Raw genomic sequence first — 27,676 nt, 5'->3', positions numbered from 1 at the left:
TGACCGCTTCCAACGAAGGGCACGTCCACAGCAGGTGTACTGTGTCCGCATCTTCGGTAGGAGCCGTGCAGAAGGGGCAGTTCTGTGTGAACGGGGCAGGTAGCGTGATGGCTACTCCTGGGTCACAGCGGAAGAGAGGGCTATACCAACACGAAGTCTTCGCAACAAGATCTCCTCCCAGTGAGCGAGTCTACTAGGGAGGTCCGTCCCACAATGTGGAACTAGAGCTCGTGTGGCACGACAAAGATCTTCTTTCTGTTGGAGAAATTGTCCTGGGGCATCTATTGTCAGTAAGGGAAATGGTCGTGAAATGAATGCAGGGTGGCAGGCACCATCTGCCGCAATGTGAGCGGTCAGCGTATTTCGCCGGACTCACGAGAGCCGAAGAGGTCAGGAGTACGTATTAAGTATATCATGAATGTCCGTCGAGATAGCTGAGTTGTTATTTACTCGACATAAATCACGTATGGCCGCCGTGTGGTCTGTATAGATTTGTGAAGTACTACCTCCAAGGGGCTTGAAGCTTGTAATCCGTCCCGGAGGGCTGTAAGCTCGGCCAGCATAGATGGACGGGTGCGGCGTGTTTCGTAGAAGCAAGTTTGACAGGCCCCTGGTTGGGGGACATTGTAGTGTTGTGGTAAGCAAGTCGTCCTTGGCCCAGCGTTCACAAATTCCTGCACCACCTGGGGTTGAGACTCAGCCGCCAGTTCTTGTGCGACATCGAAAAGCGTGTCAGAATGTCCGTCGTATCGATTGTGCAGTCGCGCTAGTGGCCTGTTGTCGGACGCCTGGTGGTATAGCCAGGGTGTCCTGGTAACGACGCAGGCTGGGCATGTGAGTAGTGAACGACCCAGGTAGTTACCTAAAACCGCTGCCTCAGCAACAAAGGTGAGTTTATGCATGCGGGCGGACCGACGCTGATGGACAAGCTCATCCAAGGTGTTAGCTTGAGCTTCAGCCAGAAGAGTAGAGATCGATGTTATCCTAGGGAGGCAGGTAGGTGATGGTACGCATTGCGGCTCGGTTAGACCGCACCATATGACGGGCCATTTTGGAACAAGAGCCAGACAGGAGTCATTTTGGAACAGGAACCAGACTTCTGGGACATGCGTCGGATGAAGTGGAGCATCTGTCCCGCTTTTTGGCGAGCGGAATGTAGCCACATAGACGCTGACCCAGACGCATAAGTTTCTAATCCCAGCACGCGAAGTGAGGTTTCAGTGTGTACAGGTCGGCCGCATAGTTGTAATACGATTGGAGACACCTCCCGTCGGCGACGGCCCCAAACACTGGCCACAAGCAGAATAGCTGTCTTTGAATGGAAAGTGTCAGTCCAGCGTATTCACAGCATTTCTGCGTCTCAGACAACGCTTGTTGGAGGCACGCGGTTTCCCGAGTCAGGTCTAAGTGTACAGTCCACACTGTAATGTCGTCCGCGTACATCATAAAGTGCATGTCAGGAATAGAGTCGAGATGCCAGGCAAGCGGTAACAAAATAATATTAAAAAGGGCGAGATTACCGATTCCTGAAGCCCTCCGTGGACAGCCGTCAAGTGACGAGACTTGCCCAACCAATGCGAACCGAAAAGATCTCTTTGTGAGGAAGTTCCGGAGGAAAGTGCAAACCTTAATTGTCCGGAAGAAGGCCATGGAGGACTTCCAAGATGGCTCTGGGCTAACGTCGTCGTATGCCTTTTGTATGTCCATGGAGCACTGTTCGCACTTAGCGAGATCGGCCGCCAAGTAGCACCATTGACGAGAAGTGGTCAATAGATTTCTGTTTCTTCGTGATGTTGAAGACGCGTTCCTTAGGACAGTTTGTAAGCTGCGATTTAGAGGACTTTTGCCTGAATTTGTTGCGAGCTCTGAGTACGTGAGGGGTTCTGTACGATGGTTTTTTTAAGGAGGTGGTGGGGTCATACCGTTTTCTTTCAGTGCGTTTTTCTTTAGAGTATTTAAGCGGGGTGAGTGGGAAGAAACTGTACAAAAGTATCGTCGAGAGTATATTGCCAGGGCCAATATACCGCAGCAAGTATAATCTAAGGCCTGAGAAAGATATACTTAAGCGAGTTAAAAGAATGCCAGTCCCAGGTGGAGTGAAATCTTGCTTTTTTGAGCTCCATACTGGAACACTGCAAGTAAAGACCTGGGTGGAGGAAAAGGGATGGTTTGTGCGACGGAGTGTGCACTGTTTTCTGTGTCGAAAGCCCGAAACAATTGAGCATGTGTTCTTAGACTGTTGGGGAGGGATGTTCTTTTTGGACATCCTCCAGGGAACACTCAAAAAAGATTTGCCTGTGGATGCTTACGGTATTACGTTTCTGAATGTTGAAAATGAGGATAGTGTGCCGTTTGTCACGATTACGCTGTATGGACTACACAGCATCTGGAGAAACAGGATGGTGGTACGCTACTCCGACCCAGATGCGAGACCCATCCGACAGTACTTCAAAGAGTCAATGGGTACTTTTGTGCAGATACAGAAACTTCAGCTCTCTGAACCAGAGTGGCTACCCACGATTGAAGCATTTTTGGTAATGAAAGAATACTGAAATCACCCCGCTGGCCCAAGAAGGGCTGCATTTTCAGTGTTTGTATTGAGTGTACAGATCATCATTTACGTGTGTTTTGTTTATTATCTTGTCAAAGAAGGCAATAAAGAAAAAAAAAGACAAGGGGTCAAACCCGTCCTCGGTAGCCAGACGGGGCCTAAACCCAATTTGTGCCAAGTGGTACCACAGGATAGTGTCCATCCACCATTGAAGTCGGATTGCCAGCATACGCTCCAACAGTTTGCACAGGGTGCAGGGTGCACAGAGTGCAGAGCCAAATGAGGCTATAAAAATAACAACAAAGACAAGTATGGTAAGAATACTGCGCATTATTACACAATTCTCTGAATATCTGCGCACTTTTCAGCACCGATTTCCTAACGGCAACTTGAACTCATTTTTGTTCCGGGTTCTGTTCCACCGTTAACACGCATACAGATTCACATATCAGTACTGAGTGCTGGGAAGAACTTATCCCGTTAAAAATACCTACGCCAGTTACTTGCTAGCACAGTTGGATATCAGCGCCGCTTTTCGTGCGTGTAAAATTTTGATTATGGTGGTAAAATGACGACAGAAATCCTGAAATCCTTTAAACACACACTAGTTTCGACATTGCTGACACTTACCCCTAAAAAATGAGTCGCTTAGGACAACTTTATTTTATATGATGCGGATCTAGCACGTATGATTTAAGCGATGTTTTCCGTCGGATGGGTAAATGTCGACAGAAGCGGTTTTTTTTACTGACTTCTAACTATTGTTTCCGACGTCATGAAACTGGTGACATTCTCGTGTTCCTGGCCACGGCCACCGGGGAAGATCGAGTGGCAGTGTCCTGAGTGGCACTTGCTTTGGGCGTGGAGAACTTCTCCGTGGCCGGCGTCTCTGTAGGCAGGCGATTCGCGCTTGGCAGTTTAAAATTTTTCACCTTGGTGCTGTCCCGACACAGAAGGATAAACAGAAGCGCGGCCACACACAGGTTCACCGCACCTAGCATCCGGTAGAAGTTGTCATACGAGCCCAGACGATCCCTGAAAAATCCTGCGAACAAAAACAAAAAGCAAAACAATAACACGTGTCACAAGGCGATCGCCATTCACAGCATAAAGCGTATGCAGGGTGCTGCTGTGTTGCTTGCTTTATGTGGCGGCAATATTTTTTACATATTTAATAGGCAATTGACGGTTGATTGTAGGGTTTAACGCACCGACGCAAGGCAGGCGATGAGGCGCGCCGTAGTGGAGTGCTCCGGATTAATTTTGACCACCTGGGGATCTTTAATGTGCGCCGAAATCTCGTACACACGGGCATTTTTGCTTTTCACCTCCATCAGAAAAGCGACCGCCGCGGCCGGGAATCGAACCTGCGACCTCGTGCTCAGCAGCGCAACGCCTTAGCCACTGAGCCACCGCGGCGGGTTTAATAGCCAATTCGAGGTTACTCCTTCATGTGGTGACTTCAGTGGTCTGCCTTAGGGTAATCATAGTTTTTTTTTCCAAGAGTAACCGGTGTCTTTTAATGACATTTGCACTCTTGTGATCTTCACCCAGATTTTTTTTGTGCGTTTCTACCTTCCTCGCCCCGTTGTGTCTGTCGCTATGTTTCTAAGCATTCTTAGTGGTATGGCTCAATCTGACCTTCAAACAAAGAAGGGTGTAGGGCTGACTGACAATGAGGGAACGGTAATAAACATGGGGAAGTTCGACAGCACCAGAAAAATGTTAATAACACGACATCCACAGCCATCGGATGTTGCTTCTGGCTAAATTTTTTTCTGATGTCATTTCCATATTTTTTCAGTCCGAAAAATGCTTCGACAAAACACCACGAAATAGGGTAAGCCACACCATAACGTGTATAAGGCGCAGTATCGCTCGCAGAGCCCCACAATGAGGACCACAAAATGTTCAGTAAGTAAAGTCATGGACGAATGAAAAGGGAACACGAAAATATAAACCAGACACTCAAAATAATAGCGTGTGGTTGGTGTAGATCCCACAATGACGCGATTGTGGTGCATTTGGAAAGCCGCATTTCCCAACTTTGTTACTGTAATGGACAAATGCGACAATTTGACTCGCATGGAAAGAAATTGCGCTATTTCTGTGTTCCGGTTCACATTTTCGCGTTCACATTTCATTCGTCCATGACTGTACACAATCAAGCGTCAACAGAAGATAATGAACAGAGCGCACAAAATTTCACAATTAATTTTACAATGCTTAATTTTACAATTTTACAAATGATGTCCCAATGACATGGCCCAATTTCAAGTGTTGAGTGCAGTGGTAGTGTTGGCGAATGCCCCCAAAAGTCGGTATGACTTGTTATAGTCATAACGACTCGTTATAGTCATAAAGACGTTATGACTTGTTATGTGTTGTTATAGCTCGGCCGATCCGCTGTTTCAATTCGTAAAGCGCGATTGAAGTTCTGCGCAAAGCTCATACATTAAAGTACGTGTATGTAATTTCTGTTATCTGTGCAGGCCGCGAGATTAATTTAGTTATGCGAAAGCATTAATTTCTAAGGCTACTTTCCTAAAAAAATCGTGCGGCCCTGGAATAACGTGTCGCGCTCCATAGGATTACATGGGGTCTTATTTTATAAAATGCCCTAGAGCCTTCATATTTTAATAGAAGACTGCTTATATTTCTTCTGTAAAAAGTCTTCCCAGCAATGTATATTTCTGAAGCCGATTTTTAAAGTCCACAAAGGTTTGGTTTTTGCGAAGTTGGCTTTCCCTCATTCCTTTCCTGTATTGCACTGCTGTTTTACGACAGCAAGCCGCATAAGAAATTCTGGGAGGACTCGGCGTACATGCGATGGATGCGGCAAGAAACCTTAACGCACTATCGGGGAATTTTTCGTAGGAGCTTCTTTAAGGTTTTAAAGTCTAAAATTTTCAGGGAAAGGAATGATGATGTGGAGGGGAGAGGAAAGATTTTGTGATATGTATCTTGTACTCATAACTTTGTGACTTATAGGAACTGTAGAAAATATCTTCAAGCGGGTATTTTGCATGTTCAGCTTTTGTCGAGTAATTTGGTCTGTTAATGCTCTCGTAAATGACATTAGAAGGCATAGAACGTAGACAGAATTGCATTATTGCAAATAATAACAAGAAAAAAGGTTTAGAACACATGTGAGGATAAAACTATTTTTATAGCTTACAATCCACTGTTGTCAATCCCACTTGCAAAGGTTGATCGGAAATTGAATTGTCAAATGAAACCAACTATCTCCTCTTTGCTGCTGCAAAGAGCAGTGCTATGGGCACGGCCTTTCTGTCAGCTGCCAGCTAATCACTATATCATATTTAAGCTTGAACATAGGGCGAAAAACTGCTAACTTTGATATCATTTATCAATGGATGGTGATAATTCCGGAGCCTCATTCGTAAAAAATTACCGCGCTTTTTGCTAACCAGGCGGCTTTCCTACAAGGGCCCGTTGTTGATGCGGTTGCCGCCGTGGTGGTCGTTGTTATGTATGCGTTTATTTCATAGCCTCAAATCTTATCCTGCTAGCATCTGCAATGTTGCAAATATAGATTGCGCAATTTTTGCTGAATGTTAAATGATGTCCCTTCGTGCGGGACCTTCACGAATAATGGAATCATAAGCTGAAAATTAAAAAAAGAGAATAGGTGCGATTGAAACGTCAACAACTCGGCAGTTATAGATGAATCATTAACCCGCTTTAAAATTGTCTGCTGTGTTTCACATTTTCACAGTTCTTCGCACTTCTCAACCCGCCGCGGTGGCTCAGTGGCTAAGGCGTTGCGCTGCTGAGCACGAGGTCGCGGGTTCGATTCCCGGCCGAGGCGGCCGCTTTTCTGATGCAGGCGAAAAGCAAAAACGCCCGTATGTACGAGATTTCGGCGCACGTTACAGACCCCGGGTGGTCGAAATTAATCCGTAGCCCTCCGCTACGGCGCGCCTCATCGTCTTCGTTGCGAGGGCGTGTTAAACCATACAATATATCAAATCAAATCTTCGCACTTCTATCCAAACGTTCATCTTAATTTATCATTGTCGCGTTGTGGCTGCTTTGCCACAAAAGAAATTTTTCGCTGGGCATTAACTCCATCCCACTGAATTGATTTTATCGGCACAATTTGCTTACACTGACTCGAAGTCATTACGTAATGATTTTTTAACAAAATCATTTTTGAGCATAGCTGCCCACCTGCAATCCCACGAGCATATCTGCTGTATATAGCAAAACACTTTCTAACTTATTTTTCTTGTTTCCTTCACAAAGGCAATCGCAACCATTTACGTGGTTATTTTTAGTGTTCGCTAATCATGATGTACTAATTTTGTTCAGCGCATTACTCTTTTATAGGCTAACATTTCCCAATCGTGTGCTCGTGCCACGCAGCTTCTGTGCGTAAGGTTGCTGTGCCACTCGCTCTAGCTCCATGCTGATTGTTGGTACCGATACATCATTTTGTTTGCTGTTATCATGCAGCTTTCATGTACTTTGTAACTCTTTAAGACAAAATGGTAGCACGTCTATCGTTATGATCTCTTTTTACGACATGCGAGATGGGTAGGGCGCAGCTAGGATGCCTGAAACACTGAAAAACGTAGAAAATAAGGTAACCGGGAAGTGTTTAAAAATGATAAGGGCATGCTTCAATTTGGATGTATTTCAATAAATTGTATACGTTAGAAAACTTGAAAATACGTTTTGGACCACATTGTGAAAAATCTATTGCAATGGGATTCAAAATCAGGTGGGGATTCGAAATTGCATGATTTAGATGTCGTTTTTTTACTTATAGGCCATAAAGGCCACCAGACATAAAACAAAGAAAAGAGCGGACTATACTAAACGCCGCAACAATCGCGACTAGATGCATTCATTGAAGGGTACGTACTCGTATGAGTATGTAAAACCGTTGCACATGAATTGATGCAACGGATGGCCTGACTGACAACTGTCATATGCCGTATCTGCTCCAAAGCAGCGAAGTAAACCACCAGTAGAGATGCAAAACTCATTTTAAAGTTTATAAAAATCGCAACAAGCACCTTCGAATAGGGCAATTTTTTTTACATGTACTTAAGGTGACAGACGGTTCCCTTCTGCTATGCTCTCCGCTTCCTCGGACGTCGGAAGCGCTTGCTATTTGTTGACCTTTGTGTTTGACAACACGCTACCACAATGATTTTCTTTTGTCGCAGCTGCGCTTGCTATGTTCTGGTTCTAGATTAAAACACGGCTTCATACAAAGGCACCTTTCGTGGTCACAAAGCCTTGTATTGATGCAATGATTGGTCTCCCAAATATAGACGTGACAGCGTCAGACGCCGAGCCAATCCGAAATTTCCCCGTTCTATGAAATCACGCCATAGAAAATGTAACGAAACTAAAACATGGAATTAGGGGAAATGATCTAGCTGTTTTAACGCCATACACGAAAAGTGGTATTGTGCTTTTTTTTGTAGCCAACAGACGTAGAGGACGCTTACTGTTTTCTGCTGATATAAAAAAATCCCGGGCCATCTTCACTTGGGAGGGGCGAAGCATGCAGTGTATAAGGGCACTCTTGGCGCCTTGGCGTTTTTGCTCACGGAGATGAAACCATTGGGGGCAGAGGTATACAGTTTTGCTGTGAGTCGCTCGCCTCTGAAGGGCGAAGCGTTCTAGCGCGAGGCGTTATAAAGCGAGTGTCTCGGTTGTTTAATATCGTGACTACATGATACTACGACGACATTAGACGCCGACAGCCCGAGCCCGTAAGGGTCCTCTCCCCTAAAATTAGGTAAGATGCACTGCAACGTAAAAGCAACAAACGAAACGAAACATGCCGTTCGATAAAAAAGGCACCGCGAGTAACATTTAGCGTATTTGAAGAGCAACCAACTAGGAAAATTGCAGGAGATTCCTCCATCAGAATCAGAAAGAAGCCGACAGCGGTGATGAAGTGCGCCTTCTATCTCCCTACGTTGCGAATAATTTCTCTGCGGTTGCTCAGTTAGCATTCTTCACTAAGAATTTCCTTTCGCACTGAGCAGTCCTTTGTTCCGTTCCTTCTCAGAACGGTACTCCCTATAGCAGCTATGAATGTAGTTAGCTTCAGCATCGACACATGTGGGACGAGCCACGTGCGTCCTTGCGGCAAGTAAATTGGCTGCGAGCATGTGCAACGCTGTATAGTCGGTTTTTAGGTTGAATTTGGAATATCACGATACGAAGCAACGCCTGGCATATGAGACGCTGTAATGGCTATAAATTCATTTAAACTACCCGCAAATCTCCGTTGTTTGCCAAAATACCAGCATCGTCCGTTCTTCTGTGGGTTCTGCATATGGTGAGCTCTGGGCTATAACTACAAATATTTATGTCATTGCAAAGAATGTCACACTTGACGTTTTCATTTTTTTCGCTGAAAAGAACGTTATAAAGCAACAGCTACAGAGGTCGCTAAGCTTTCCTACCTATTATTGAAGGTCCACCGAAGGAAAGCGGCAGAAGCGCCACGCCCAGGAAGCCGAAGAACGCCGGCAGCCGCTCTACTCCCAGGTAGTCGTTGACGAGAACGCTTCGGATGCAACTGACAAATCCCTCCGACAGGCCTAGGGCAGTGTTTAGTGCCACAAACGCAAGGAAGGACCTCACCACTGACAGTGCTCCGTACCACACGGCTGCAGCGGCGAAACAAGCAACGGTAAATTTGCACCGGCCATTAGCCACGCGATCGGAAGTAAATGGCAGCACTATCCTGCCCAAAAACTGGCCAAGTGCGTTGTAGGTTATGACCAGTGTGGCGTCTTCCAGTGTGGCGCCCTTATCTCGGCCGTAATCCACGGTGGTAGCGGTGTGCATCGAGAGACAGCAGTCGCACAGTGCGTATGAGACGAGCAGGACGTAAAAGGCAGGCTTTCGAAAAAGTGTCAGCTGTCGAGAAATACTGTCCACAAACGTCGACTGTTTTGCCCACGTTTTTTGTGCATGCTGATCACGTTCTCTAAAGAACCTGTAGTGCCTGCCAAATCCTTTTGAATCCGTAACAGCAGTTGGCGAAGTGACACAACCAGCGTGCTTTCCGCTCGAGGGTGACGATGCCGAGGCTGCTCTTGTCTCGCAGACTGCACTAATAGAATCCAATGCATTTATTTGACTTGCTAAGACAGCGTGCTGCTGTGTGCGAAATTCGGCTTTCACTCGAGGCGATAACGCGGTTTTGTCGGTCAATGGTGGCGCCTTGGGATCCCTTTCTTGTCGGTCACTCTCGCCTTCATTTTGAGGCCCTCTTTCGCCGATCTTTGTTTTGGATGTTAGTGACTTTCTTTGAGTGCAGTTGAGCGTAATGGGTCGAGGGGATTTCAGAAACATCACGAGCGGCACAGCGTGCAGCGTTATGCTGGCGCTTAGTAGGAGCGTTCCTCCGAGCCCGTAGTTCGAGGCTAACGCGGAGAGAACCAGGGGGCCGGCGAGTCCCGATGCGGCCCAGCCGACATACTTCAACGAGGTGGCTGTGGCCCTGTACTTGTCGAAGTAGAGCATAGTAAACACAGAGAATGAGACGGCAGAAGATCCATACCCTGTTCCTGAAAAAAAAAGTAGGACACAATGTAACACCGCTGGTAGATAAACGCTATTGCGATTCGGAAATAATAGTAGGTACTCAAACAAAAATGTGGGGCAAGCCTTCAACAGATAGCATGATAGCAAAGCTCACAGACGAACAGTTCACCATTTCTTTTTGCGCATTCATACGCAGCGCATACGGGGCTTAAACAGTTGAAGCGTCATGAGACTGTCTGTGGGACGGAAATCAACTTCACGCACCAAGAGAGAGAGAGAGAGAGAGAGAGAGAGAGAGAGAGAGAGAGAGAGAGAGAGAGAGAGAGAGAGAGAGAGAGAGAGAGAGAGAGAGAGAGAGAGAGAGAGAGAAACCATTAATGGCGCAGAGAAGTCAGTCTAGCAGCGAGCTTGGCTTGTACACTCCGTATGGGAATGGTGAAGGGTGAAGATGGCTGAAGAGACAAGAACGCGCACAAACACCAACAGATACAGGAACAAAAACAGCTAAGAGGCACAGGAACGGACACATAACACACACACACGCGCGGGAGTACGTTTGAATATAACTTTCAGTGGCTTTGGTCTAAGCAGCAGTCACGAAGAAAAGACACCAAGGCCCGCATAGCAGAGTAGACGTGTCCGCCAAATTATTATGCAACGTTTGAAATATTTATTGAGCGGTAAGGTACAATTCATTCTTAAAATGTTCTGGAGGTGTTTGGAACCATTCAAACTGTGGAAAATTAGCGCACAGTTCCTGAAGTTAGTTTGAGGGTGTATTTTATTTTCCCCAATAGCGCAACGGAGTCGCTTTGCGTGCTTTGATGCGTGTTATTTCATCCAATTCTGACCCTACCATTTGGTAAGGGTGATTAAAAGTTTCAGAGTGTTTTGCGTTGACTCAGGCAGCTGTGGGATAGAATGTTTTATCGTTTTCTTTTTCTTTTTTGTCATGTAGCCGTCCAGTCTCGCTTCGGTGCCTCTTACAGCACATTCCCTTCCCGGTACAGTCTCGCTGTCAGAGGTGTAATGGCAACGGTTCGTCATGTATTTGTTTCCAGCCATTGAGAAAAAAATGGTTGTACGACAACTTGTCGGAGACATCGGGCGGCTTGATCAGAGAACAAGTGTTTTGAAGAAGCGGATTTATCAAAAACACCAACAGCCATGGGCGTCGGCAGCGGGGGGGGGGCGTGGCAAAAGGGGCACTTGCCTGCCACCCCACCCCCCCAATTCAAACTAGCACTTGCCTCCTTCCTCTGCCCCCCCCCCCCTACCCCCCGAAATAAAACGGGTTTTCCCCCCTCAAGACAAAATCCTGCCGACGCCCGTGCCAACAGCTACTGCTAAAAGGAGCACAGTCTCCGAATTTGTTTAAAAAAACTATTTTCTTCGCTCAAATCGCGGTCACCTCGGATTTATTTGGGCATTGGTAAATGGAGTTCTCGACAAACTCTCAGTTTTACCTGGAACAACGGGGCAGCGTTTGCACCAGTGGATAGCCGCAGCTATTGAACCGAAAGGGCAAAGCCAACTGGTCACTCCACTGGTACCATGAGCTTAAGGCTCCAATCACGACACTTCTTTCTTGTCTCAATAAGACCCAATAACTCACTCACTCACTCACTCACTCACTCACTCACTCACTCACTCACTCACTCACTCACTCACTCACTCACTCACTCACTCACCACTCACTCACTCACTCACTCACTCACTCACTCACTCACTCACTCACTCACTCACCACTCACTCACTCACTCACTCACTCACTCACTCACCTCACTCACTCACTCACTCACCCACCCACCCACCCACCCACTCACTCACTCACTCACTCACTCACTCACTCACTCACTCACTCACTCACTCACTCACTCATCCACCCACTCACCCACCCACCCACCCACTCACTCACTCACTCACTCACTCACTCACTCACTCACTCACTCACTCACTCACTCACTCACTCACTCACTCACTCACTCACTCAATGTCGGTAATCTCACTACCATTCCCCTATGCATCCCCAACGTTACTAATCTAGTAACGTTGATGCATCCCGTTGGTTTTCTCGCTCAATTCATTTGTGGTCCAAGTGTGACTTGTGCGTGTTGAATGTGTCTGTATGTCATGCTGCGCCTTCAATTGATCCACATTGGCACGCGTAGCTGCACTGCCCACACCCTTATTTTAGGGTGTTAAGCAACCTCACACCCGTTTATTAAGGTATCCACAAGAACAACCTTTACATCCTTACACCCTTTTTTAGCCAAAAGACCTTCTAAAGGTGTGCGCCATGAGACAAGATTTTTAGACCCTTTTCGGCCGAAAAGGGTGTAATGAAGTTTGGTTCTTGTTTAAATTTCGCGCTTCTCGTGCCCGTCCGTGCAAAATATTTCCCTGGACTTGCTGTGCTTAATCGTAGTTTGGAACTGCTGTACCCGTGGACTGATGTGAACCGTAATGTTTTTCGGTCCGTGTTTTTTTACCTTTGAATCAGAATATTGTAAATACTGTTTATTGGGGACCAGTGGACCACCTAGCTACAGCGGGTAATTGTATTAATTTTTTTAATAAATTCTCTTTTCATCACTAGCTCTGGCGGCCTCATGTCATGCGAGCATGGCCAATAGTGACCGCATCTATACAGCCTTGCAATGTCAGTCATCTGCTGCGCAAAAACTTGCTTACCGGAAGAACTGCTCTTCCCTGGAAGATCGAACGCCGCGTTGTGTGCGCGTGAGCGTGTCTGTGCGTATGCGTGTGTGTGCGTGTGCGTGGGCCTGCCTGCGCATGCGTGTGTACTGCTTTACGGGGAACCTCTTTTGCAGATTGTCTGTGACAGGGATGCAGGTAGTATTCCCTCTCGACGGACGTATAAAGGCAGCTCGATACCGTAGGCCCCTAAGTTCGCGGACGGCGCTATTTATTTGCTGCGTCTCCTTACACGCTTGTCACGTTAAAGGGACCGTGAAACCAAGATACAACTGGCGTTTGGCAACTCGCTAAACGCTGCTCTGGCCTCCAAAAACGTTGCTTTCACTTGAAACAATAAATGAAACATCGCAAAACTTTGAAATTTTACGCTACAAAACACCAGCAGTGAGGCTAAAAGGGGAAATAGTAACAACAGAGTTATCGATGGGTTAACTCCTTGTTAGCATTCAAGTTATACAACAAAACGAATCTGCAAGCTCCGCTAAATCGCACACGCCTCTTGGAGGTGGCTTTGGTGGCAGCCGCCAGTCGTGTAGACTGCTCCCTGTGACGACATAAGGGTTGGGCGAAAAAGGGGCTTGTAAATCGCCCCTACTTCATCTGTTTCCTCTAATATCTGACCTAATCACCTAAAATTGAAGTTAAAATCAAATTGGTCTTATTGGGACAAACCAGTCTTTTTAATGTACACACTAAACTTGTCTTCCTTTCGTCTTCATTTGTATTCATTTTGTCTTCATCTTGTCTTCATAGTCGCTTTTAACTACAAAATAGTCGTTTTCGCACTTGGTTAACAATTGAAATTACTGCATGAACCGGTTCGCGAGCGAGCAAGTTCGTAAACTAGTTTCGGGCTTGATTTTGTCGAACCGAAACTGAGCAGAACAAAAGGAAGTCACTTGAACCTGAACCGGAAATGAACCGGCATTTTTTTTTTTTTTCGCTTGAACACCCTGAAAGCTTAACGACAAAAAAATCCAGGTGCTAAATATGAAATCCGCCTGACTAAATTGGTCCTACTGTGTTTATTCTTCATGCTGAAACATTTCGAAACGGGGCCACATACGTCTCCAGCGGTAAGCAAGACGGCTCACCGTAAACAGCACCAAGGGCAACGCTCATCCATGTGATGCTTGGCGCGAAGGCAGCGCACACCAGACCCACGCAGGCGACGCTTGCCGCGATTAGCGCCACTGAGTAGATGGAGATCTTAGTCAGCAGCAGCGAAACCAGGAAACCTGGAATTCAGTCACGACATGAGCTCAAACACATTACGTCGAAGTTTTGCGGCTGATGATATAGCCGTTGTAAAAGAGGCATGATAAGGCTCTTTTTTATTTGTGCCAGTTGCTCAACCGAAACGCCTTGCGTTCATTATCAGCAGTGTTCCTAAAAGTATTTCTACTGCTACACTATTTTAACCCTTTCAGACCTGATGTTGTTATTTCAAGCAAACCAACGTTTTCTGTGTGTTTTCTTAAATTTTTGGGTCCTATAACCCCCCAAACAGAAAATAGATCTGGAAGTGAAAGTAATAAGAGATTTATTAACGAGGCGATTAATAAGAACATCTGGCAATTAAAAATTTTGTGTTGACCAGAGACATAACTTTTGCACACTTTCGTAAGCGTTATAACTACATGAACCTACAAACAAAAAAAATCAGCTTCGTAGTGCACGTATTGATAGATTTACATGCTTGGGAATAAAACTCGGACCGCCATTTTTTTCAGCCTCAATGTCGAAATTTCGTCTTCACTGGAGGTTCCTCTTCTTTGTAGCGTGCAGCCCCACTAAAATGAAACAAGAGTGATATCTATCGCAATAGGTATCATTGAAGAACAATATTGCTCCAAAGAACTGCCAGTTTTGGGTTTGTTCTCTATGCGCTAGAGAAAATTTTATGTGATTGCGTCAGTTGACACCACCAGGCCCGAAAGGGTTAAAGAAACATTTTTTTCCGACACTCTCAACATCGCGACTATCAGCAAAAATTCACGTGAAGTAATGCTTTCAGTCGAGGCTGTAAGCTGACCAAATCTATTCGAGCTCCTTTCGAATGATCTCATGCCACTCCAGGTCGCTCGAAACATTAGAGCGTAAAGGCGGAAAGTTCAGTTGCCGGTTTTGGTTTCTCTTCTGTGTTCTCTCCGAGAGAATACAGAAGAGGAACCAAAGAGGAACCAAAGAGGAACCAAAGGGTTCGCTAGCAGGAAGAACATGTCTGTTCTACCGGCTAGCGAACTTTAAACACACGATTCCATGGTAAGGTGTTTGAATGAATAGTGCACATGCAAGAGGTAAGAATATTCGTGCCCTCTTCGTGCACTGTATTTGGCAAAAGCAAGAGTGTTAATGCATATCCATATCTTGCCGAATGCAAGTGTATAAAAGTAAGGAAGGAAGGACTAAAGGTAAAGGAAAGGCAGGAATGTCAACCAGGCTGTAGCCTAGTTTCCTATCCTACACAGGGGGAAGGGGAACAATGGGGAAAAAGATGAAAACAGTAAAAGGAGGGGAAGGTAAGGACAGAGCGTAAAGAGTACACAGCGGCAGAGCTCCTTTCCTGGAGGAAATCGCGTGCCGTGTAAAAATAGAAAAATTTGGTGCGTCCGCGCTATTCGAACCTGTAACACCATAACATGGCCAATCCCAGCTCTATGTGTCAGTTTCTAACTTTACGGTCGCTGTTCCCTTACCGCTGCTACACTAGCTATAAGATGTTCACATCGCATCCTCTGCTGAATATATTCCTATTTCAGCATTCCTGGCAACTTATAACATAAGCAGTTCTTGATCTGCAGTAAGCCATTTTTGAATTCACACCGTTAGCTGGACAACAGCGACTGCTTTGTTTTTTATTAAAAGAAAAATTCAGAGACGCGTGTATTATGTGCGAAAGCATACGTGTTGGTTAGTATCTTGACCAAGGTAAATATAAATGGTAGCGAAGCTTCGGGCGAAAAGTGGTTCAGAACCTATTGCCAGCGACATCAACATGGGGGCTTATGGGAGTAGCGATTGAAGCGCGACTAGGTGAGGAGGGAACAAACACTAATAACAAAAAACCAAGTTTTATTCAACAATAAAGCAACATTTATATTTTGCGAACTGTATTTATTTCTGAATCACATTTATTCAGGCACAGTGGGCAAAGAATTTATGAAACTGTTGTTCATTCTCAAAAACCTTTTTTGTAGCGCCCTCTGAAGAATGGCACATGTCATTTCTCTGTGATGCAGTCATTGTAGTGTTCGGAAAGGCGCGCCTAAAGTTCGTCTGCTAGGAAACGCCCCTCGCGTGCTTTCGTGGTGCGCATTTGTATCGTTCTTCCTTGTTAATTTGGTGTGCACTTAATTTTTGCTTTGTGTGGAGTTGCGAGGTGCGTTGTATCGTGGGTGAACACGTTTAGTACCGTGCCCAGCGGGCACGGGGAACTACGGGACGATGCTGCCAACGGTTGGAGCGGAGCGCTTCCTCGGTACCTACGAAAACGATGTGCTGTACAAGGTTGCAACAGCAACTCCCGTACGCCCAGCGTTTCACTGCACCATTTTCCTCTCATTTCCACAGGTAACGCGAAAATATAGTACTGTTAATACGTGCACGGGGGTTGTGTTAGGGTACGTGGTGGTGCTCCGAAAAATAATGGGGCTAAAGCTTTGTTATGTCACAGTTATTTCTTGATTTCACCTCAGGTTGGCGCGGAGCAAGTGGTGTCAATTACTCTAGGACTTCTCAGCGTATTCACACTTGAATTCAAACGATTTGCTTTAATTGTCTATTTCAGTGCCTTCTCTATTGCATTACAACGCTTGTAGAGATCGTTGCTTCTTGCCCATGTATACGCAAGCATTATTTCTATCGCAGTACTGTCTTGTGCTGCTCCGTGCTGCGCTGCTGCCAGATCTTTCCTGCTATGTGTTTTTAGCCGTGGCTGTCTTTTGCATTGATCCATTTTTTTCTCTTTTTACTTATCGGTTGCGACACTTGCCTAAACAATGCAGCCATGAAATTGCCGGCGTGAATCCAGGGTGAAGTTCTGTAGAAACCCATGTCTACTTGATAAGACGCCGGGACAGCTGCGGTGTGCTCGCTGCACTTTCGGGAATCGGCATTCCTGCGGCCCGGTTTTCTGCGTCAAGATGTAGTGCCTAGTTCTTTTCTCTTGTTTCGAAGTAGTTCTGCTCTTGAGGCTTTCATTGCTCGTAATGCTATGTGTTACGGGTAAAGTCAATTTTTCGGCTCGTAAGGCAAATCATAATGCATGTAGTGCCCCCGAACACTTTGTACTTATTGTATACGTACTGATTTTGTACAGCGTGGTAAAGTTGTTTTATGTTTATGCTGGAATAAAATTCAAATGTCTTGATTATAGCATGACTATACGTTATTTCTTCTCTTAGAACTGAAGCACACAAACCGAGCAAGCATTATATAACCTTGATCTATTCCTAAGGCGCGCACGCAACCTGCGTATGTGCGACGCAATTACACACCCCAGTAGCGGCGTTAGTAGAATTCTGTATCGGGGTGGGGAGTAGGCACGTTTTTGATATGAAGGGGGGGGGGGGGGGTTGTGCTCTGCATCCCATGGCAGAAAAAAAATTCCGGTTGGGGGAGGGGGAGGAGGGGATACGTGCCCGGTTCCCGGTTTGCCACCCACTGCAATCAAAATAAGCAACTGATTGCTTCTATATAGCATTGGAAGGAATGAATACAGAATACAGTTTTAGAGAACATGCAAGATGTTTTTATAAACACTGAGGCGAATCATACGACAGTGTGCTTAAGTACGTTTCTGTAGTCGCGACTCTTTACTAGTTAGGCTGGCGATGACTTGAAGCACACACGCCAAGGGCTCGCCAACTTGCATCAGATGGCAATAACATGAGCCCTCAGAGATCAGAGGCGTGCTAAACATATTTTGAAGTCAAATTTTCGCGCTAAAGGGGCCAAAATGACGTCACTTTTTGACCAGATCTTGCGTCACATCGGGCTTATTTTTTGTTCTGCCGGAAGTGTTCCCTCCTCACACAGATGGCGCTAAGCCCCACGAGCAGCTTGAGAGCCACCGTTTTCGGAACGTATGAACTTTTATGGAAGCTTCGCTACCAGTTACATTTACCCTGATCTTGACGTCGAAGCCAAGGGGAATGTGTGAATCGGCCGTGAGCCTCTGACCGCAGTTGTCATCGTCATTAGCCAACCCCATTGAGCGAGTAAGAAGTTATAGCAGAACAAAGAACCGGTTCCGGTACAACGTGCGCATGCAGACAACCCGTTTCGGCCCTTCCGCGCACGCGCAGTCACGCCGGTCGTCGGCTACCGAGTACCGCACCAGGACCGGTTCTCCGCTATGCTAAAACTCTCTAGTATGTGAGAATGTTGTGGGCCTATCTATATTCAGCCTTAACGTCAGGTAACCTTACCGTCGAAGCTAATGACGTGCCAAGCAACATCAAACCCATTGCACGTCAAGCTGCTAGTACCCGTTGACGACGTAGACCTCAAAGCGTAACGTTGGGCCAAACGTCGGTCCGCTGCATACACAATGGGGACGTCAGGCCACGCAGACCTTCGTTCGCAGCTGCATCACGTGTTGCAACCATTCGGGACGTAAGCCCGGTGCATGCCCGCCTTCACAGCCAAGGGGGTCTTCGGTGCCATCAACTCCTTGTACCGTATCGTCATCTCGCCGCCCCCGCATTTTCGTACAGCGGGTCATATAGCGCTTTCACGTTATGAAAGCAAAACACCAATGTGTTCAGACGACAGTAGGCCCCCTCTGAGCAATAAGAGTGCCTATATCTCTTCAGCTTTATTGTTGGTTGATTAAATGGTGGTACGATTACAATTTCTCACTGCCTAATTTGACGTCGACGATAGGGTTCATTCGCTGAAGTGCTCTTAAATTTTGTACTAGAGCCGTAGTACTCCCATACATTCCCCAAGCTCCTCCCACTGAAAGTTATTTGGAGAAGCCCATAAAAGTACGTTGGTGTGGCAATTCAGCCTTTTTACGTTTAGAAACAGTTGCTTCGGACAAAATGTGTAGGTATTTATGCTCTGGAGAATTAGATGCGAATGTTTCTTCACGACAAATTCAATTAAATATTTCAATCCTAAATGCTTTAGAAATTACAAGGTTTCATAGTGCACCCTGGTTTGTAATTTTCACGCATTTCACTCCCTTTCTGCGATTTAGTTTTGCCTCTGCCAGGGACGAGCAAGTACTGCGCTAAAAGTGGCAACTGAAACCTTGTTTATCGCCACTATTCTAATTGTTTTCGGCTTATTCGATTGCACTATCACAGAGGGAAGTAATACTGACAAAGGGCATTGAAAGTTTTTTTTTCCTGAGCGCAGTCTAAAAAACCATAACTGCGATGATGTTAAATTTTCTTGGCGCAAGGGCGTCAAGGCCAAAAAACGTCAGTACTATGAAAGTGACTTATCTGAGTAGGAATGTGAAATAGGACTCTGGTGAAAATTACTGTATAAAAATGGCAAGATTGTTAAAACTGGTGTACAGGGCCAGGTAAAAGCAAATTTCATTGTCACATGCATATACTACAGGTGCCTCACGCCACTGTCCTTGCAGAAGCAAGGCTCAAGCGTGAAATGGGGACTAGGCTAGTGGGTGATATGACACATATCTTAAAAAAATCTACGTCTGATAGATGCTTAAAACACGGCTAAGAGAGAACACCAGCTTTTCGAATAAAAACAGTAGTGGAAGCTGAGGTATCATCTGTGTGTATAGTTCTGGAAGTGGTGCTTTCGTTGTTGTTAAAGTATACATTCAACACATGTGGAGCTGTAAGCACCCCTCAACATAGTGAGAAGCGTGGCTGATCTAACCCTTTTAATATGTATGCATGGGTAACATGGGTATGCCCTACCCGCAGTCTACAATGAGTAACCTCTGTGATCGTTTCCCGTTTTTCAGTGACAGATTTACCAAGCAAGTTTTGGGATAATTTGTTTGCACGCTGCCCATTCCAGTCCTCCGGCCAATTATCGCGTAGTCTCTTCCGTACGTAGGAGTTAAGATCCTCGTAGGGGGCGCACTGAATATCTAGGTCACTCCGAAGAGCAGTAGCTATAGCATTCCTGCATGCTTGCTCATTTCCGTCTATGCTGCCCTGGGACCCAAAGGATTGTGATTTCAAGTTTTTGCTTGTGTGCTGAGCACAGCAGTGTTAGCAGTTGATTAACCCGCCGCGGTGGCTCAGTGGCTAAGGCGTTGCGCTGCTGAGCACGAGGTCGCGGGTTCGATTCCCGGCCGCGGTGGCCGCTTTTCTGATGGAGGCGAAAAGCAAAAACGCCCGTGTGTACGAGATTTCGGCGCACGATAAAGATCCCCAGGTGGTCAAAATTAATCCGGAGCCCTCCACTACGGCGCGCCTCATCGCCTGCGTTGCGTCGGCGCGTTCAACCCCACAATCAGAATCAGTTAGCAGTTGATTAAAGACTCGTTTTTTTGTGATTTTCTTGACGCTAAAGCCTGCACCGTACTTTGAGAATCCGTGAATAAAAAAAGCTGTAACTTCACACTATCTTAGCTCCACCTCAATGAGTGGTAGTTTTGGAAGGCCGTGCCTTCAGAACTTCAACGGCGTACCTCTTCACGACTGTACTTGCGCTCCCACCGTAATCAAACATTAAACGTTGCGCAACGTTACTGATTCCTTCTATCCATGTTATGTTTAACTTACGGCACCGTCCTTTGCGCACGTTTTGCTTCACTCCAACAGGTAGCTGTATGGCTTGCATGCACCTTGCAGCCGGTGACGACCAAACACGATCGCCCTCCTACTCGACGGCATTTGTAGGCCCCTGACAATGAACTATTAACGACTACAGTGAACTCTCGTTACTACAAACCCCACATTAATGAATTTCTCAAATTTACGAATATTTTATATTGTATCGGGGGCGCGGGCTTTCTCAAGCTGCTAGTGCGCAGCTTATTTCCGCAGTCCTCCCTTTCTTCCTCTCAAAGAACAAAATAAAGATTGATTGATGGATTGATTGATTTATTGATTGATTGAGTCCCCGCCAGATTGTCTATATTTTCAATGTTAAAATATTTCAGGACTACGAATGTCAATATAGCGCATGTTTCAGAATAACGCACGTAACTTATTTTTCTCATTATAATCGAGGAACATCAGTATTACGAATTCAGCTAAAAGTAACAGCGTCGCAACTCTCGCGTGATACAGAAACCGCCGTTTCTCTGTGCGTTCCCTGAGTGCAGTCGCTACCATCATCACCATGTCGAGTGCCAACAGCTAGCGCCACCACAAAGCTGTGGTTTAATGGTTTAATGTGGAGTAGCCTTGCACGCCTAGCCGCGTTTGCCTCTTTTCTCTCTCGTTGTGTTGGGTGACGGTGGCCAAACGGTCGTTCTTCAAGCTAATCACGTGTGCGGGCAGGTAATTCTTTGTTGTGAATGGTTTTGCTGCGAAGTTTGTGCGATATGTAAAGATGAATGCAGCTAGCAACGACAAAGCACATAAGAAGCGAGAGCAGTCATCATCTTTAATGACGATGGTGACGCGAAGGAAGACGACTGTGGTTCATAAAACACAGAAGAAGACGAGATCGTGTCGAACGTTGATGTTTTAGTGCACACAAATTCCGCACTTTCATTGCTCGATGCAATGACGTGCCCGATGAGGTGTTGTGCAAGGTGGATTATGTAGAGGCATTCCTAATCGGTCATGCGTGCTGCACGCGCGACAAGAAAATAACGGATTTCTTCAAATAAAGTAGCTTTGAGGTGAGTGGGCGCAACATTTTTACTTGGGAGTTTGCCTGTCTGCTCACGCGCGTACTGCTAACGTACGTCATTTTCATTCCTAGGTTTCAGCACTGGCTTATAACCGCCAGTTTTTCATTACAACGATATTTCAAAATAACGCACGATTTTCGGTGGACCCGCGTGATTCGTTATATCGAGATTTGACTTCATTAGCTGCAAACGATGCTTCCCATCTATTGCTTGGCCAACTACTTGGCTAGATACTGCTTGAGAGATTGGCCAAGACTGCCAAAAAAAAACTCCAGCGTTCGCCGTAATCGTGGAAATACTTGCTCGGAACGAGAAAGACTCCAGCGTTCGCCGTAATTGTGACAACACTTGCTTTGAACGAGAAAGACACGTCATAGCGCACGCCCTTCCAAGGTGATGTTCCCATGAGCATCAATTCCAAAAAAATGAAAGAAGTGCACGCTTATTGAATGTGAGGCGGATCTTGACAAGATTCGCTGAGCACTCGGCGTTCTTTTATTTTTTTTTTTTTTCAATGTTCGACGCCCACGAACCAACGTACTATGACTGTACGTCATTTAACTCTGCTGTGCACAATCGCCGTTTAAATGCCAGTAACAACATGTCAATATTCCACGCTAATGCAACAAGTTTGAAAAACAAAGTATTTGATTGTGAAACTGCTTTAGATTCGCTAACTCACTCGTTTGATTTCCTGGCCTTCACAGAGACCTGGTTTTTAAATAAACATTATGCTGTCAAACTACAAGGATATAAGTCGGAAGGGGTTTACAGAAATAATCGTAAGGGTGGTGGGTCTTCAATTTATGTTAAGGCTGGTAGTTCTTGTGAAGTGTTGTCTGAATTCTCCTATGTTAGCGTTCACTTTGAGTCCATCACTATTAAATGTGCCGCAGTACTTATCGCTTCAATCTATCGCCCTCCGTCTGGCGACGTTAAGGAATTTGTTGAGCATGTTAGCACCGTTCTCGAGTATGCGTCCTTACTAAATCTACAAATTGTTCTTGTGGGCGACTTCAATATAGATGTTCTAACGCCTAGTACTCAATGTCAACCATTTTTGGATCTAATTGAATCGTTTTCGTGTTCAAATGTTATTTGCTCACCTACAAGGATTACTCCACAAAGTGCCACCCTAATGTCACAAACTTCGAGAGTAACGCACTTTTTTCAGGAATGATGGTCTGATCTAAGCGATCATCTACGAGAATTTTGTTTCTTTCCTCATGTCAACGAGCAGACCAGAAAGGGCAACTACACTGTAGTTCCTTGTCGAAACTACAGCGAGGATGCCACTCATGATTTCCGTGTCTTAATAGAAAGTGTAACCTGGGAGGACGTTTATAGCGAAGCTAACCCAAATCAATCGTACAATATATTTTTGTGTAAAGTGAAGCAGTGCTATGACATTGCATTTCCATTGCGACTTGTAAAGAAGTACAAAAAATCCAGGAAACCGTGGGTTGCACAAGAGCTATACAAGAAAATCAAAGCTCCCGATAAATTATATCACAATTTTATTCAGGTTAAAGATTTAGCTTTATTTAAGCAATTCAAAATATTGGGAAATAAATTGAACTCTGAACTTCAAAAAGCAAGAATTACTTATCATACCAACAAGTTTGCTGCTATATCTAACAATCCAAAAAAAATCTGGGGCGAATTGCATTCTCTTATCGTGAAGTCTAACGATAAAATCCCAAGTACATTCACTTTTGAAGGTACTGAATACAGTGGTGAGTCACTAGCAGATAAGTTCAATTCATACTTGTTGAGTTCTGGCGCATCCGCCCTATTACATGGACCGCGAAAAGAACTAGAACAGTTCCTTTTTACACAGCCAATCGGTTGTATCTTTCTTACCCCGTTGACTGAACTTGAAATATTATCGTTACTTAAATCATTGAACAAAAATTGGGCTGCTGGAGATGATGACATAAAAGCTGTACCAGTTATAGCTGTTGCTGATCTCTTATGTGCTCCCTTACAGCATGTCTGTAATAACGCATTAACTACAGGTTTTTTTCCAGACAAAATGAAAATTGCGAGAGTTGTCGTTTTACATAAGGGTGGTTCTCTTGCTAACATAAATAATTTTAGACCAATATCTGTACTTCCTCTATTTTCTAAACTTCTGGAATATGCCCTGAAAACACGACGTACAAAGTTTCTGGACGGCCAACAATTACTTGTAAAAGAACAATTCGTATTCAGGGGAAAAAGGTCGACGTAAATCGCACTATTGCGAATAAAAGATAAGGTATGCTCAAATATTGACTCAAAACAGTACACTATAGGGCTTTTCCTCGATTTTAGGAAAGCATTCGATTCCACTAAACATGGTGTATTGTTTCGCAAGCTTCCCTACTACGGAATCCGAGGTTTGACCCTAGACTTGATACGTAGCTACCTAACAAACAGATTACAACATTGTTGTCTAGACGGGCACAAGTCTCAGCTACAACAGATAACATATGGACTACCACAGGGTTCAATCTTGGGACCGTTATTTTTTATCGTTTATATAAATGATCTTGTTTTCATACCGGAAACTCCTGAGGCAATACTATATGCTGATGATACCAGCTTATTTTTTCCAGGCGATAATCTCGGTACTCTTGAAGCGGCCGCTAATAGGTGGTTGGTACAGTTATCGAGGTGGTTGGATTCAAATGAGCTCCAGTTAAATGTAGGTAAAACTAAATATGTTGTTTTCAAGCGCAGAAGCAAACCAGACAATTATCATGTCAACATTAAATTTCAGAATAATGCGATTGAGAAAGTATGTACATATAAGTTTATTGGCGTTCTCTTTAATGAAAACTTAAGCTGGACAGCTCATGTGAACAAGATCCACGCAAGCATATCGAGATCAATTACAGTTCTGTACAGAATAAGAAATTTAGTGCCAAACTGGCTGAAAGTACAACTGTACTACTGTTTAGTTCAGTCCCATGTCCATTACTGTTTATTAATATGGGGTACTACAACTAAGTACAATTTAGAAAGACTAGTGGTTTTACAAAAGCGAGCTGTTCGCTGCATAAAAAACCTCCAATGAATGGATCACACAGCGCCATTTTTCTACCAACATACAGTCAAACCTCGATATATCGAACAGCGCGGTGCCCGCGAAATAGTTCGATATAACCAGAATTCGATATATATATATTCACGTAGAAAACGCGTCATAAACTGGTACAAATCAATAAATGAACGAATTGTGCAGTAAATACTCACTTGGTGCTTCAAAGTATTTATTCTTTTGGCTCAAAGTACTGCAGCAGGGTAGCCTGGCGTGTTTACACGACTTCCTCAACGTAGTCCAAACGTTCCACAAGCGACATGCCAGTGCCTTTTATAGCGCTGCAGTAGCGGTGCGGTAGGGCCACAAGCGCTGAAGCCTCAGTCGAAGTCGGGAGCGGGGCACTATCAGCGCTTGCGGGTACAACCTCGGCAGCGCCTTCGTTTGTGCGCCCAGTAGTAACCTCCGCTAGGATCTCCACACTCGTCAACTCCGCCATCGTACCGGTGCTGTCGTCACCGCCAACTAAGTCATTAATGCACATGCTTCGTGGCTCAGCCCCAACAAAGCGCTCCAGCTAGCCCAGGTTTCTTCAAGTTCGCATTCTTCTTTTGCACCGTCTAATTCAGCTTCGGTGCAACCGATGCGCAGCAGTCGGGAACGCCCATCGCGCCACCGCTATCTTCGAGGGTACTGCGGGATAGCCCGCCGCCTGTCAACAGTGCGCGAGCGGCCTGGGCAGTCTGGGGTGGCGGAGTTCGATATACACATTTCATGTCCGTCCCAGTTCGAAATAAAAAATTTAAAATGCATGTGATTTCCCGCATGATATAGAAAGTGTTCGATATAGGCAATAATTCGATATACCCGTGTTCGATATATCGAGGTTTGACTGTAACCTGCTTACAGTTAGCTTTTTTACCTTAAACTTGCCTCGCATATACGAAAGGAAGCTATATTGAGTCAAGCTACCAGTTTTGAATCATTAATTGTAGTAAACACCCAGTATGATTTAATAGACAACCGTTTTAGGACACCGGCCATTCGAGCAAACTATGGAACACAGACACTAGCCTACTTGATACCTGATTTTCTAAATAAATACACATCCTGGTATAACCTATTGGAGTAAAAATTGCCGTTCTGATTACAAATGTAAAAATAACTTTAAAATGTACTTGTTAACACTCGCTCACAATTATTTTAAAAAAGCGGACCGTGCAGCGTTTTCCGGCAACAAATATATGGTTCACTTATGTGCTCTTGTAACTTTGCTTTTTGTTCTAATAAATGCGTGTGTGTGCTGTTAAACTTGTATGCATTATGTATAAAACATTAATAGAAATGTTATAATTATCTGCTAAACATTATGTAAAACACGTCTGCATGCGTCATTGTTTTACCGGCTCGTTATCTGTCGCTATTTATTGTATAATGAATTCCTAGCTTGCTTCGTAACCCATGAATTATCGTGCTTATGTTACTCTTCTTGCCAGTGAAGTGGTAATTTCGCTGCTCATTGCTCCTGTGCAGTGTACTTTGGGTGTCGGGGCCCTAGTAAGGCTGCTTGTTGCCTTTAGCCCTCTCGTCCTGGACAATGTGTCTGAACGAAATTTGAAATAAATAATAAAAAAACAATGATGGAGTACAGGCTGTTGTAGCAGTGAAGAAGCAAATCGGCTGCAATCGTGGACTTAGACCTTTGTGATGGTCATAAAGGTTGCGTACAGCTTCGCTACCTTCAGGTTTTGCGCGTTAGTGGGAGCTTTCTCCATTTGTGTGTGTGTATGTGTGTGTGAGTGCCAAATGAGAAACTCCATTCTTCCCTCTACAACCACTTACCCCAATTTACTTGCCTAGCGGGCAAAGCACCTCTAGCTCTCTTTTTTTTGCGTTTGCAAAACTCCAGTTTTTGAACGCCACCAGTGACCAAAACAAACCACGAGCAACAATGTGAGGAACTCACCTCCCAAGTTCTGGCAGAACATGATGATGCTCTCGGGCCACGAAGCCATCTCTCGGTTGATCTGGTATTTGTCCATGAAGAGAACGTACAAATAACCTGTGCTGGATTGTGCCATACAAATCAGGAAAGAGGCGCACATCGCCACAAGCGGCACTCCCCAGCACCGGTCCTGGATGTGAGACGCTGCCAGCTTTGAACCCTTTGGGCTCGTTGCAGGGGTCATTGTTGAGGCGCCACTTGGCAGTCGAACGGCAAACGGGGAAGGTGATTGCGACGCCTCTGGTTTTCAGGGTCTAACGGAGTGTTGCCCGCGTTTCGCAACGCTGTTCTTTAGTGTTCCGGTGTCATAAGCGCCGTAATATTAGCAATAGTCACGCTTTTTCACACATCGGTAGGAGGGACGAATCGGCCCAGCAACGGAAAATATCCCATGCGAAGTTCTTCCGTGCAATCGAAGCACGAACTGATAACGAAGAAAAGGGCGCGCCTTGCTGGAACAAATGGGTCGGTAGGCTGTCGATCACTTCAATGAACGTCCCCTGTTTCGGTCACAAAAATATGAGCGTCAACGTCATAAAGGTGGGGACTTTCTTGCTGTGTCGCGAAATGACGTAACACTGCTATGGCTTGAAGCAGACGGCTTCTTCGCAAAGATGTGCTATCCTCGCGGCGTCGCAGTCAGTGGTCGTTGTGGTCCTGAAACTCTGCTGCTGGAGAAAAATCTTCCGCCGGCACGACTGTGGCATGCAGCTTCAGAGTGCTAGACAGCCTATCCTAGGCTTTCACGGAAATGCAGCACTATCCGGCATTTACTGCCTTCATCCCCATCGTTTTACCAGCAATAAAAAGTCACGGTCGGAAAAGGTTGCGACAGAGCAAAAGCTAGGTTAGCGGCACCATACGCTACCTCTTGTCGTACGTGTAGCCGACTAGACGACTGTCGGATAGCGTTTTGAAGAGGGGTGTTATCGTTGTTATTTAGGTTGGGCTCAAGGCATGCATTGAGCCTTGCGGGCATGCATTGCAATGCACCTCAGTGCAGCTTTTAGTGCGTTTTTAAGCGAA

At 45.3% G+C, this 27,676-nt stretch overlaps 1 protein-coding gene across 1 annotated transcript; it reads right to left on the bottom strand.

Annotated features, from left to right (window-relative positions):
- Positions 1-1,864: 1,864 nt before the first annotated feature.
- LOC144139476 (uncharacterized) lies at positions 1,865-27,339 on the bottom strand. The gene is made up of 4 exons (XM_077671811.1): positions 26,612-27,339; positions 13,912-14,055; positions 9,007-10,119; positions 1,865-3,596 (listed from the first exon to the last, which is right to left on the bottom strand). Exons 1-4 carry the CDS (start codon positions 26,832-26,834, stop codon positions 3,325-3,327), a joined length of 1,752 nt encoding a protein of 583 aa, XP_077527937.1. The 5' UTR covers positions 26,835-27,339; the 3' UTR covers positions 1,865-3,324.
- Between the last annotated feature and the right edge of the window lie 337 nt (positions 27,340-27,676).

Source organism: Haemaphysalis longicornis, unplaced genomic scaffold, assembly GCF_048455015.1.
Source record: "Haemaphysalis longicornis isolate Haplotype H1 unplaced genomic scaffold, Haemaphysalis longicornis Haplotype H1 scaffold_1, whole genome shotgun sequence".
Lineage (NCBI taxonomy): Eukaryota > Metazoa > Arthropoda > Arachnida > Ixodida > Ixodidae > Haemaphysalis > Haemaphysalis longicornis.
The sequence above is the reverse complement of the archived record's forward strand: the minus strand, read 5'-3'. Positions and strand labels throughout refer to the sequence as shown.